General features: G+C 51.4%; 6 protein-coding genes across 6 annotated transcripts; 2 read left to right on the forward strand and 4 right to left on the reverse strand.

The window, feature by feature from the left end:
- Positions 1–90: 90 nt before the first annotated feature.
- Positions 91–828, reverse strand: PV08_09815 (uncharacterized protein; the record flags this gene model as incomplete). Its single annotated transcript, XM_016384131.1, has 4 exons — positions 91–149; positions 215–398; positions 455–546; positions 606–828. The coding sequence occupies 4 exons, from the start codon at positions 826–828 to the stop codon at positions 91–93; spliced, it is 558 nt and encodes a 185-aa protein (XP_016232754.1).
- Positions 829–3,857: 3,029 nt separating this feature from the next.
- Positions 3,858–4,546, reverse strand: PV08_09816 (uncharacterized protein; the record flags this gene model as incomplete). Its single annotated transcript, XM_016384132.1, has 3 exons — positions 3,858–4,277; positions 4,333–4,473; positions 4,541–4,546. The coding sequence occupies 3 exons, from the start codon at positions 4,544–4,546 to the stop codon at positions 3,858–3,860; spliced, it is 567 nt and encodes a 188-aa protein (XP_016232755.1).
- Positions 4,547–5,117: 571 nt separating this feature from the next.
- Positions 5,118–7,016, reverse strand: PV08_09817 (nucleolar protein 58; the record flags this gene model as incomplete). Its single annotated transcript, XM_016384133.1, has 1 exon — positions 5,118–7,016. The coding sequence occupies one exon, from the start codon at positions 7,014–7,016 to the stop codon at positions 5,118–5,120; it is 1,899 nt and encodes a 632-aa protein (XP_016232756.1).
- Positions 7,017–7,339: 323 nt separating this feature from the next.
- PV08_09818 (V-type proton ATPase subunit D) lies at positions 7,340–8,592 on the forward strand (the record flags this gene model as incomplete). Its single annotated transcript, XM_016384134.1, has 4 exons — positions 7,340–7,346; positions 7,406–7,494; positions 7,543–8,460; positions 8,509–8,592. The coding sequence occupies 4 exons, from the start codon at positions 7,340–7,342 to the stop codon at positions 8,590–8,592; spliced, it is 1,098 nt and encodes a 365-aa protein (XP_016232757.1).
- A 1,242-nt stretch (positions 8,593–9,834) lies between these two features.
- On the forward strand, positions 9,835–10,263 carry PV08_09819 (uncharacterized protein; the record flags this gene model as incomplete). The annotated part of the gene is made up of 1 exon (XM_016384135.1): positions 9,835–10,263. One exon carries the CDS (start codon positions 9,835–9,837, stop codon positions 10,261–10,263), a length of 429 nt encoding a protein of 142 aa, XP_016232758.1.
- Positions 10,264–10,941: 678 nt separating this feature from the next.
- PV08_09820 (uncharacterized protein) lies at positions 10,942–11,967 on the reverse strand (the record flags this gene model as incomplete). The annotated part of the gene is made up of 1 exon (XM_016384136.1): positions 10,942–11,967. One exon carries the CDS (start codon positions 11,965–11,967, stop codon positions 10,942–10,944), a length of 1,026 nt encoding a protein of 341 aa, XP_016232759.1.
- Positions 11,968–12,803: the final 836 nt, after the last annotated feature.

Genomic DNA, 12,803 nt, shown 5'->3' on the forward strand with positions numbered 1-12,803 from the left:
TGACAAGGTACATTGTCCGGCCGATGAACAAACCAGAACTCCACGAACAAACAACCATCACCAAACTTGCTTCGACACCAGTCGTTTGATTTATGGGTAAGTCATCTGCGTTGGAGGGTTGTACGGCAGATCCGTCTTTGGATTGATACCTGCACCGGGGGTCAGTAAGGGATGTTGCATGCACAGCATGTATTTCTTCGAGCTAGATCCTTACCAGTATTTCTGACGATGGACTCCTTGTCCTCCTGGATCAATGCACAGCATGTGCAGCAGCAGGAAGTGCAGAAATCACCACAGCTGCCACCTTCGATGCCATGCCTCTCCCTCATGGAGGTGCGGTTGAGGCACTGGAGAATGCATTGAGCCCCGAAGCAAGACAACATATACCACGCACAGCACTGAATGGGGTTGTTAGCGATTGACGGAACGATTCGAGGTTTCGAAAAAGACGTACAGATGCATTCATGCCGCTTGCGTCTGGATCACCATGATCACGAGCGTAAGTCCTGCCGTAGAGGATGCAAGGGCACCAGCATGACAAGCAGCCTGGAGTGATGACTTGATTAGCCTTGTGACCTTCTCAGCTAGGGTCACCGAGGACGAACAGGTTCCAAATGGAGAGAAGCAGTCAAACAGTCCAAACGTCCACGATCCATGGCTTCCAGCGGAGTGCGTGTGCTGATGAGGCTGGTGAGGCTGGTAAGAGGGCTGCTGCTGATGGTCTTGAACAACAGCGCTGGGTGGATATTGAGGGGCGCCGTTGCTGGGATAGCCCTGGGCGTACTTCTCAGAAGCCACTGGCTGCTGGTTGTGCTGTTGTTGATCCATTGTGATGCTTGACGGGCTTTGAAAGGGCACACGGGGAGTGTTCTGGTACAGAATGAAAGGTGGGTATGTAAGGAAGAGCGAGTCGACAGCAAAGAACGTGTGTACTCGTACTTGTACCGAAACAGAGCGAGAGGAAATCAATAAGACAGAGAAACGTGCCACTGGAGAGTCTGGAAGACAACCGAGAGTCTGTGCGGTCCGTTATAAGCTGTCACTATCGAGGAGCACAAACCCAAAATCTCATTCAGCTGGTGATCAAAGCTCCTCCGCTGGCTGGTCTATATTTGGGGCCAACAAGGACATAACCTTTCTGGCCCTCGCAATCCTTCGGATCCATGGTCTGACTGTCAGGAGTTCTCACCGGTTTCTGGTCTGAAAAGGGATGGAATGAAACCTGGATCCTGGCGTTTCCCCAGTCGAGCCCACGATGGCATTTTATAGCCCTGCGCCCTACAAGGCTCCTGGTCTCTATGGACTGTTGCTATTGGAAGCCTCAGTCACCCAGGGCCAGTGGAAATGCAGATCAGCTGAGACGCGCTAGCTTTTACAATACGAGAAAAAGGTCCTGTACCCTGCATGAAATAGCGGCCAAGGTGTTTCCATCACGTCCATTTGAAACATCGTGGAGGCCTGGGCATGCAGCAGTGGAGACTTCATACAATTTGGGACCGAGTTCGCCAGGAGTCTGGTAGGACCCCACGACTGCGAGTCCATGTATCTATCTCAGTTGCACAAGTACCATACGAGTCCAGGACACAGGAATTTCCCAGTAATTAAACCAGTTTCCCGTCCTCATCGATGCTCCTGAAGCCCGGAAATGCTCCAGGGAGTCACCCACTCCCGGCCTAACGAATTAGTGGCTTCTAACAACCAGGGATGTTGTTGCCAATCTCAACTAGTTGGGCCCGCGAAGAAGGTTGAGCGAGGGTTTTCGCCCATTACTGATCAGCCCAGGCACTTCCATCGCCCTTGGGCCGTTCTCAAAGCATGTACGGAGTACGGATGCCTCGAGAGGCCTTCCGACATCTCTGTAGCGCGTCAAGCGATCATATTACCTCTCAATTGGCACTAGGTTCGTTCAGCTGAAAGAAGAGCTTTTTGGGTCCGTTTCGCCTAAACTATCCTGACGTCTTCAAGCAAGGGCACCGTATGCGACTTCAAAAGATATGCCTCTCATCTCTAGTGTCGACGCGTACTGACAAGATCTACCTCTTCACGGCGGAGTATCTGTTCTCCGTACTGTACGATGGTGGCTCTCAACGGCTTAGTAATTTTGAGAAGCTGGAGATCCCCCCCCACCACGGTCGAGACTCGAGACCCTGCCGATGATTATATAATTGTACGCTGCTTGTATGGCGTCGGTGACGCTGCTTGGATGGGGCGCATCGCTATCCGCACTGTGGCCGATGTCGATTTGCCCTTGGAAGAAGCCGGCCCAGCCTTGCATGACAAACTTTTGCCAGTTTCGCAGGGAAATCGACGCAGGAGTGATACGCCCTGCCAGGCCAGAGCACTTTGTACGCGAGCCTGGACTCTGGAGCTGACGAATGCACCGCTACCGGAGAGGCAGGAGCCTTATACAAACGGCATCGAGTAGGAGGCAAAGCGAGGCGAGGGCGGAGGCAGCTCCTGTAAGTTAAATGTATAAGGACACCATCTGGCTGAGACACTCTCTCGAGCAATTGTTTCGCCAGCATTACCAACACAGAACGAAGAGAGACTTTCAGCATCACAGGGTGTGTGAGTGTGTGAGAGACAGAGAGACTATTCCAATATCAAACGGACTACACATCCAGGTCCTCTATCTTTCTTCTCAGTTTTCGACTGTTGCACTCCGCTGTGTTTCCCCCATTATTTAAATCCACCATGGCGTATCCTGGGACCATCAACGTTCACATCGCGCCCACCGTTGACAACCTGGATCGATTTCAACACGAGGTCACGGCGATGAACCAGGCAAAGCATGACACGAGCCCAAACAACGACCATACCGCGGCTGACGACAGCGCTTTGTTGACTGGTCACTCATCTACAAATTTGAGCTGGAAAAGGTTCATCGCCAAAGTCAAGCGAATTTGGGAAAGGTCGGTCTACTAGGCAGTCCCGATAGACAACAGACCAGAGACCATACCTACCTTGGTACCCTAAGTAGTCTGAATGCAGGCCCCGTCCCTGCAATCTCCTGCTAGTGCCCGATGGTTTCTCTTGTATAGTAATTCTTTGTGACTATACTGTACTTCACGACCGTAGCCATTGACTTCCTAGGAACCTATGGACTGTACGCTGTCAACGCGAAGGACGTTGCATTTGTCCCAGAAACAGTGAAAAGCTTAAGGACAGTGAGAAATACTGAGAAGTTGCATGCACTATAATTCGGACGGTTCACAGATACCTGTAAATGATACCGACCCTGTTCTAACGGGATCGCATCACCCGGTTTGACACCTCTTGAAAATGTGTTCGTGGCCGCTCTCGGCTTCTGTGCTGGCCTTCCAAGAGACCTTGGTACGATTTGGCCCCCAGGTGATTCTGCTCTGACCTCGTATTCACAAAAGTGAAGGGGCTTGGTGTGCTTGGGGGCGAAGGAATTAGCTAGTCCATGCACCGTCCAATCTCGTTCCCAGGTCTGAGGCCAGTGTTTGGTCGCTCCTGTTTCTCGCCCACGACCTGCCTATTCAAAACTTGATGCCCTCTCTTGCCAAGATGACCCTGTACCATCCCCGGGGTTATGATAGAACTTCTATGAGCATGGCTCTAAGCTCCGTGAGAGATCCCATTTGGATGCCTCGTCCTCCCGCTCAATCGTGCACAACTCAATTGAGTCAGGTTAAACGGCCTTTCCGTTGTTCGTTGTCTAGATGGAGTGACAGCCCTTTGCGTCGCCGTAGCTGGATTCCATGGGATTCAACATGTTGTCTGTTTATGGCATTGACCCTGAGTCGTGCAACAGACAGCGGTCTCATCAGACGGCAGCAGGCAGGGACGTTCTAGCGCCTCCAAGCAGCATACTCGTGTGCCTTCGTCGGCTTTCATTTCGATTTTGTGCCATTCACCTTGGCCTTTGTCCCTTTGGCGGGTTTGCCCTTCTTGGCCCGCTCATATTCGCTGCGCATGGTGTCGAATATCTTCTGGATCTTGGATTCCCCTTCGTCGCCCGAGAATCTGTCATCCAACTCTTCCACGATCAGCGACAACATCTGTCGATAGTCGGGTTCTTCTGGGGCATCTTCTCCGGCCCCGTCGCCGTCAACATCCATGCCATCGGAATTCTCGACGGACTTTTGTGTAGATTGGGCGGTAGACAGGCCAACCCCTAGATTGATCAGGTTGAAAATCTCGGTCTTGGTCAAGCCAAACGCCTTCAGTTTCGGTACAACTGCCTTGACGAAGGTCTCGGGCGCAGGGTAGTCCTTGATGTACGGACTCGTAGTCGATATGTAATGATCAAACTGAAGAGTCATGGTCAGTCAATTTTCTCGAGCCACTGCGCCTACGTGCTCATACATCATCTCGAACTTGCTGATATCCTTTTGTGTTCACTGACGGGTAAGACCCTGTCTGCTTCTGTTGTGGTCGGGGTGGGTTGCTGGCCAAGAAATGGTAGACTTCCGCGGTCGTGAAAAGGGCGGCTTGAGGATCGAGAACCTATTGAAAGCCGTGTTAAGACTCGAGGTTGAGAGGGAAAAGCGAGGATATGCCTGCGCAGACTGACCTTCATCTTGAGGGTGCCGAAGGTGCACCGGCTGTGCTTGTAAGGTGCTAGAGTCTGCAGGAATCGCAACAACACCGATGTCAAGGGATCTGGATAGACACGATTGCAAGATACGAACCAAGTCTCGTATGCGCCATCGTCCTCAATACATCACACTGCTTGCTGGAAGACTGAACTCGGGATCATTATGAACTGCGGAGTGTTTTCCAGAAAATTATTCTGCCGGCGAATATGGGGGGCGGCTGGGGGCGGTGAGATCGACATACGTACCGCTTGCCCAACGACTCACGGTTAAAAGCATACAGAGGTACGAGACATCAATACATCAAGGCATCACCGGGGGTCGAAAAGAACCACTCTTAACTAGTGCTTCACACAATATCATTCGGAAGTCACTTGGGATTATCTTTTGAACTGCATGACAGTTTAATGATGCCAGCTACCGACCCTTGTAGTACATACATTTTCTCGTGACTCTTGTTCCATTCGCCTTATGACTCCAGCCCGGACGCCTTGCAGTCGAAAATGCCAGAAACTCAGGAAAAGAAAGAAACAAAGATAAAAGGAGCAGAGTCAATCATGACTTGTCTTTCCTCTTCTTCTTCTTGTCCGACTTGGTCGGCTCACTTTCTTCCTCTGAGCGCTTCCGCTTCTTGGATCCATCGACTTCGCCATTTGCTGCGGCGGCGGATTGTTTTTCTGCAGCCTTTTTGGCCTTCTTGATGTCCTTCTTCGAGATGGCCACGGGCTTGCCATCCTCTTGGAACTCGATCTCTCCTCTTTCGAGCTTTCGCTTATATCTTTCGACACTCAGGCCACATAAGGCAGCTAGCGTCTCGATCTTGGTCTCATCGCTCTCGCCCTTACCTTCCTTCTTCTCCTTCTTGGCTGCTTTGCGAGCTGCCTTTTCAGCGTGCCGTCTTTCTTTCTCCGCTTTCTTAGCACTCTTCTTTCCATCTACACCGTTGATGGCGGACGCTTCAGCAGCATCGATAGGTTCATCAGGTTGAGACTCAGATTCGTCGCTGAGATCACCATCGCCCATTACTGTATCCGAGGTCAGTTCCTGTATGAGCTTCTTCTCCTTCTTGCTTTGTTTGGCGGGTGCCTCGTCGCCAGCAAGACCATCAGCATCAGGATTGTACTTCCGGGCCTCTTTAATTTCCCATTTCTGAGGCTGTGACGTGCCCGGCACACCATTGGGGCCGATCGCAACACCTCTTGACTTGATGGGCTTGCCTTCCATGGCAGCCAACTTGCGCTCGAGGTTCGCACGAGCTTCGATTCCGAGTTGAGCTTTTTCGTCTTCGGGGATATTCGCCTCGTCCTCGCCCCAATCTTGGAGGGCATCGACTCTGAGACCAAGTGCAGCTTTGGCGGCCAAAACTCGGGCCATTTTACCCTTGTTCTTGCCAGAAGCTTGTCCAATCAGGGAGGCGTGATAGATGAGACCATATTTGGGGGTATCGTGTTTGGTTTTCAGGGCCCTAAAAAGAGCCTTCTCGGCACCAAGAATCTGTAAGGTGCTGGCAGGGCTCTTGGACAGATTGAGAAGGCTTCCGGCATGTGCAATGAGTCGTGCGCCAACCAGTTCACCGACAAGGGTTGTGAGATTGGGAGCAATGGCGGTCATGCGAGCCGTCAGGTAGCTTGCTAATTGCGTTCGGTATTCCGTGAATTGTACCACTTGTTCAGCAAGGCTTTGAATGTTCTCAAGATCCTCCTCCGTGATCTCAGTACCCATGGACCTATCTGCGGCAGCCTTGACGGCAGCTTCGATCTCTTCGGGTAAGATTTCTGCCAAATCAGCCTTCTCCCAGTTCGTTCGCATTCCCATTTTCAGTACGACCTTTGCGTAAGCAAGGTTGTCGTTCAAGATCTTGGCCATTTCCGGGAAATGCCAGCCATACCACTCCTTGACCCGCATGGCATATGTGTTCAACTCTTTATCAAGATCATCCAACAGCCCAATTGCTTGCACGATCATGACATCAATCTTGTCCGGAGAAAACTTCAACTTGTGACGAGCGAGAGAGTGCGAAAGACCCAGGGACATTGTCTTGACATCTTCGGGCATGAGGCCGGGGATCAGAGAGGGCAGGTGTTCTCGAATGGCTCGATAGAGGTCGGCGGTCGTCGAGTCGGCGACGGCTTTGATGTCGAGGCCTGGCAGCTTTCCAATAGCATTACCCAATTTGGGGTCTGCCACGGCCAGAGAGATCTTTTTCTCATCCTTAAGAGAGTCGAGCAGCGATGACAGCTTGGGTGTGACTTTTCCTTCCACAAGGGCCGCTGCCTCCTCTAAAGCCGCAGCAGCACTGTCGAACTTCTGAAACTCCTTCAGCTTGAGTTCAGAGGTTACACTCTCAACACCGTTCAAGTCGGAAGCGAGATCATCGCGTTTGAGTAATTTCTTGTCCTTGGCCTTGAGCAAGGCGTAGCCAGCGGCGGTTTCGGTGAGAATGAGGAGAGTCATCGTCGATGTAGTGCGCCTTTTGCGCAAATGGTACGGGTGGAAGGATGCACAAGAAGATGGACTTGCGAGCGAACTTTCTCTTCTTTCTCTCCAAAAAATCGTGAACCTTGAGCTGCTTTTTTCTGGATCCACTTTTCGCCAAGAAAACAAACAGAGCAGGTTTGCCGGGCGGGCGCAGCTACAGCATCGGGACAGACAGATGCTTCATTCGCCTGCCTGGTATCTCAGGGTACAGCTTGCCAATATCTTGTCGACAGTGTCCGAGCCGTTGCTAAGCCCCCAGCCTCCCAAGGTGAATCCCGCAAGTCGACAGTTACTTCAAGATGGAGGGTCTGTCCACCCTCTCCTCAACCATATCATACACCTAGGCCACTAACGCAGCATTGCAGGGCTATTGTTCAATGTCAATGGTGGTTATCTCGAAGGAGTCGTGCGCGGATATCGAAATGCGCTGCTGACAACGACTAACTACAGCAATGTATGTTGTTCGACATGTTTCTCGGTTGACGATATTGACCTCTAGTAGCTCACGCAATGTGATACCATTGACGATGTCAAGACACAACTCGGCCCAGCTTATGGCGAAACGCTCTCGTCCCTACCTCCAAACCCCTCCACATCTGCCCTCGCAGCCAAAGCCACAGAGAAGCTTGTCGCAGATTTCAGATACCTGCAAGGTCAGGCGACGGGATCGTTATCCAAGTTCATGGAATACCTCACATACTCTTACATGATTGACAACGTAGCGCTCCTCATCACTGGCACACTTCACGAGAGAGACACGAAAGAACTTCTAGAGCGATGTCACCCACTGGGTTGGTTTGAGACGATGCCTGTCCTTTGCGTGGCGACCAATATTGAAGAATTGTACAACTCTGTTCTTATCGAGACCCCCCTGGCTCCCTATTTCAAAGGAAGTCTCAGCCACCAGGACTTGGACGAGCTCAACATCGAAATTGTCAGAAACACGCTTTACAAGAACTACCTGGAAGACTTTTACAACTTCGTCAATACTGACCCTGAGCTGGCCATGACGCCTACTGGCGAGATTATGTCGGATATCCTTGAATTCGAGGCAGACCGACGAGCCATCAATATCACTATCAACTCCTTCGGCACAGAGCTGACCAAAGATCAACGCAAGAAGCTCTATCCTGAATTCGGCAAGTTGTATCCTGAGGGAATGTTGATGCTCTCCAGGGCAGATGACCTGGAGGGTGTTGGTCTTGCCGTGAGCGGGGTGGGTGATTACAAAAGATTCTTTGACGAAGTTGGCTTCAACCAGGGTGGGACTGGTGGAGGCAACATGTCTGGAGGCATGGGAGGCGACTCGAAGTCGCTGGAGGATATGTTCTACCAAAAGGAAATGGAACTGTCCAAGATGGTCTTCACAAGACAGTTCACCCACGCCGTCATATATGCTTGGGTTAAGCTGAGAGAACAGGTTCGTTGTCAATGTATCTGAGAATTGTCAGAACTAACATTTTTACAGGAAATCCGCAATATCACCTGGATTGCTGAGTGCATCGCTCAGAACCAAAAAGAACGCATAGGCAACTATATAAGTGTATTCTGAGCACTGTATCCACGGGCGGCATTATATTTGATTATGCGGACAGCGAGGCGTTTTGTTTGGTACCTAATACGAAGTCAGGTTTGTGCGGGAGATTCGAAAGGCCCAGAATACTCGGTACTCGGTAAATAGCAGTCTCAGAGAAATATTGTCTTCTTCCACGACTTCACTGGAACACATCGACATCATTACAACACTGAATGGGCACATTCCTAGTGGCATCCAGGCCCTGCTGGAGGTTGTGTCCATGCTGGTCTTGACATCCACGGCCGTGGTTGCCCGTTCAGAGCGATGATCATCATGTCCTTCCTGGCCAACTAAACTACGGCGTTCTCTTACTGCGTTGCCGGTGACCGCCATGTCGAACACACCACCTCTTTCGACTTATTCCTCGCTATTGTCAGCTCTATTACCACGTTTATTTTATTCCTGTTCGGTGGTTTGCGCGATATGTGCTCTTTCTGCTCTGATGATCGATCTGCACTCAACTTTATTGCTGATTTGGTATCCACTGCTTTCTTCTACCGACGTTGCCCAACTTTCTTCGGTCACTCGTGTCGCCGTATTGGTGTACCATATTGTGACCAACCCCACCGCACTTGTTTACGGAACCATGAATCAAGCCTGTCAAAATAGGTCCTCACATCCCGAAATCGTAACACCTCCTCGGATTTTGTCGATGGTAAACACCAGATCAGACACCCGGAATTTGAGCAATGTAACGAGCGTACACAACGAGATCAAGAACATGGACGGAGGCAATCATCGGCCGGCCTTCGAATTCAAGAAGCCTCTGCTGCCTGCCTCTGTCTTGAGGCTCGAAGCAAAAACAAGGCGCACAGTGCAGGAGGAATACTGCATTACAATACGTACCAAACCTGAAAGTGCATCTCATCAATATTTCTTCCCGAAACTTCCAAGACTTCCCAAAGTGGCCAGGGACTGCAACGATCCTGGCCATCTTCAACCCCTTGCGTGGTTGGCCGGATATGATAGCAGAAAGCATGCAAGCTCGCCTTCGGAGTCCAACGCTAAAGTCGACGATAAACCATCCCCAAGCATCAGTTCGGATGAGGCAATGAGGGAATCGAATAACAAGGTATTTTCATATTCCGAGATTTAGGAACTGTTACTGACCAAGACCTTGGCTTGAAGTCTCCAGGTCTTCCTGATGGCGGTGCTAGTGGTGTGCGTAGACTCCAGTGTATCTTGCCTTGGTGCAGAGCACGCAGACTACGCAAAGCCATGAGCCGAATCACTGGCGAGAAAAAGCCCAAACGAATCCGAGAGCATGGTGGACTTTTCAGGGCAATGAAGAAGCGCCTGGAACGAACCTCGTCCACAGAACCGGCAAACACGCACGTCAGAGTCAACCCTCCTTCTCGTCCGGGTGTTGGGCTGTACGATACCTACGCTCGCGCGTTGGGTAAGTGGCACGATGCCATGTGTAAGAGTCTTCCAGGATACAAGGACAACGAAGACGAAAGAAGCTGGTATTTATCGCGGGACAGCGTGAAATGTAGTGCTTGGAGGGAGTGTGCAGAATGTTTGAAACCGGAATTGCCGCCTATCGTTGGTGGTTTCAACAAGCAATTCCGCGAAATGGCTCTCGAGGGTGCAGCTCAAGGCACACTTGGCTTGGATCCCATCCGATTTTGGTTCGGTCCTAGGTAGCCAGTCGTTCTCAGGAACCTTGGCAGGTATGCTGGAAGATAGTTGTCTTGTTTGATATGAGGCTTTGTTCTCAGTTAGCCAGCCAGCGAGATAAATCAGTCCCTACCTCCACAGGTATAATGTCTATGTTAATGAGCCATGAATTGGTTAATGCGTACTTTTAGATTGAGTCTTAATTTGTGTACGTATTTATCGGGTGTCCAGAGATATTTATCGCTACAAAGTAGTTGTCCTTTCCTTGGAGTATATACCAAACTCTTGTCCAAGGCGGACAATCATCAATGTATCATGTATCAGTCTATCGACTCTGGTAGATTGTCTGAGATTACCAAAGCCTTGTCTATTGAGGTAATACGGTAGTCTGGAGTCTGAAGTCCGTAAATGAGGAAGTATTCATAAGTTAGGTATCTAGCTAAAGCAAAATTTGACACGTCTAATGGATAACCGGCGGTGGTGGTCGCTAGTCACTGGTCCCATCTATCTATGGGCTCTGCTGCTGGTGGTGGTGGTGGTATTTGTGTTCGTGTTGGTGCAAGGACACGCGCGTATCCGAAATCATCACCATCGCTTTAGCTTCTTGTGGGTCGCCTTTCTCCTTTTCTCGGGATGCCTTGTTTTTGAGTCTTGAGTCTTGAGTCTTGAATCTTGCGTGTCTTGTGTGTGTGTGTCTTTCTGTCTTTACTTTTCATTCTCACGCATCCGTTTCGCTTCCTTTTTCGCTTCCTTCCTGGCCACCTTTCTCGCCTTCTTCGCCCGCTTTCGCTCTTTGTCTTGTTCGGCGAAACCGCTCCTCGGGCCCTGTAGGATCTTGCCCGGGTTCCAGACGTTCAGAATCACGCTCGCGGCGAACATGGGGAGTGCGTCGAAGACGTAGCCGAACCACTCGTGCGTGACGGCCGGGCTGGTGGCGCCGGTCGAGAACTCGGCGAGGCGGTAGGCGTTGCGCACGATGACGAGTGCCATGACGGCGTACAGGGTGACGAGGAGGGGTCTCCTTGCCAGCTCCGGAGAAGGGTACGTCGCGGCATCGTCTGCTCGCAGGTCTGTCAGGGCGTTCTGCCCTTCGTCCAGAATGATACCAGCTTCGTCATCGTCATCTCTTCTTTGAAACAGTCGTGACGATGATTGTCGTTCCTGTTTCTTCAAGTTCAACTGAAACCTCACGGCCAAAGAGGTAAAGGTCGCGAGGAAGGCGAGTTGCACGCCCACGCCCGCCATGTAGATGTCCATCCCGAGCCTTTGGGTCTGGGCGCTCGCGTCCGGAGTGGTCATGACGCCGCCGACCGCTTGGATGAGAAACGCGGTGATGTCGAAGAGCACAAACATGCGCGTGATGCGGCGTGAGGGGATCCTAAACACGCTATCGGTCCGGAGGAAGAAGTGGATCATCCTCCCCAGCAGCATGTAGATGTACGCGTTGATCCACAGCGGCGCGAGCAGGATGAGAAGCATCTGCACCGTGTAGAGCGTCCCGTTGAGCTGGTGGTAGATGGACAGCACGCGCACAATGTACCCTCCTGTTTCCCACGCGGCGCCCATGATCAGGACCGTGGCGAAGGCTTTGCGGTAGTGGATCGCTTGGAGGACGTGGACGGTCGTGCTGAGCCCGAAGAGAACGGCGAAGAGCACCGATGCCCCCAGCGACGGGCAGTAGGAGTAGTAGTAGTCGTCGCTTATTCCGGCGTGACATACGACGGAAGGCATGGTGGAGATATCGGGCACCGCGTATATTTGTTGTTCTTGTGGACGTGAGGCGTGCTGGAAGGGATAAAGGATACAAGGGGAGATCGATACAAATGGGTCTGGAAAGTGAAGTGTGCGAGGATGAGAGTATGGACTGGAGATGGAATCCAAAGCAAAACGAATACCTTCGGACGCGATGCGTACCACAGCGTGTGTATTGTCGTCTGTGAGAGAGGTGTTGCCCAGCTATATAATCAATGAAGGGGTCGTTGAAATCGTTCGGGTGTCTCGCATGAGAGAGATCGAGGGGAGAGACCGTGGCGATCGTAGCAGAATATATGTCCATTTTCACCGCGTGGTCCTTCTCACCTACCGTGCCAGCCCACCTTGGGATACTCTAGCCATGAATCTAGCTATAAATGGCTGCCTGGGTTGGCCCACGTAGGTGGACGAGATATTCAGTGAAACCGTGTGGTTCAAAAGCCCGTGTACCGCGTCATGACGAGGCTATGCAGGGTGGTGTCAGGACCCAGCGTGGGTATCAGAGACGGGATGAGGTTAGAAAGTACGAGAAGCACTTTGCGGCCCTGGTGCCGGCGTCTCTGTTGAACAAGAACGACTTTCGGCCTCGAGAGCTTCGACCTTGCATCGTATATTTTTGTAAGGGCCATTTTGGGTTAGCGCATACGAGCCGGACGTGGCGCACCAAATGTTAATTTTACGAGGATCATTTCAATCGTCACATCTGACCTCCGTGGAGTCCACTCACAGCACCGAGACAGGTAGTGGTGAGCTGTCAACGCGCTTGAACATACCGGGAGACTATCCATATGTATCAGTGCGACACATATCACCAC

This window comes from Exophiala spinifera (genome assembly GCF_000836115.1).
Source record: "Exophiala spinifera strain CBS 89968 unplaced genomic scaffold supercont1.7, whole genome shotgun sequence".
Lineage (NCBI taxonomy): Eukaryota > Fungi > Ascomycota > Eurotiomycetes > Chaetothyriales > Herpotrichiellaceae > Exophiala > Exophiala spinifera.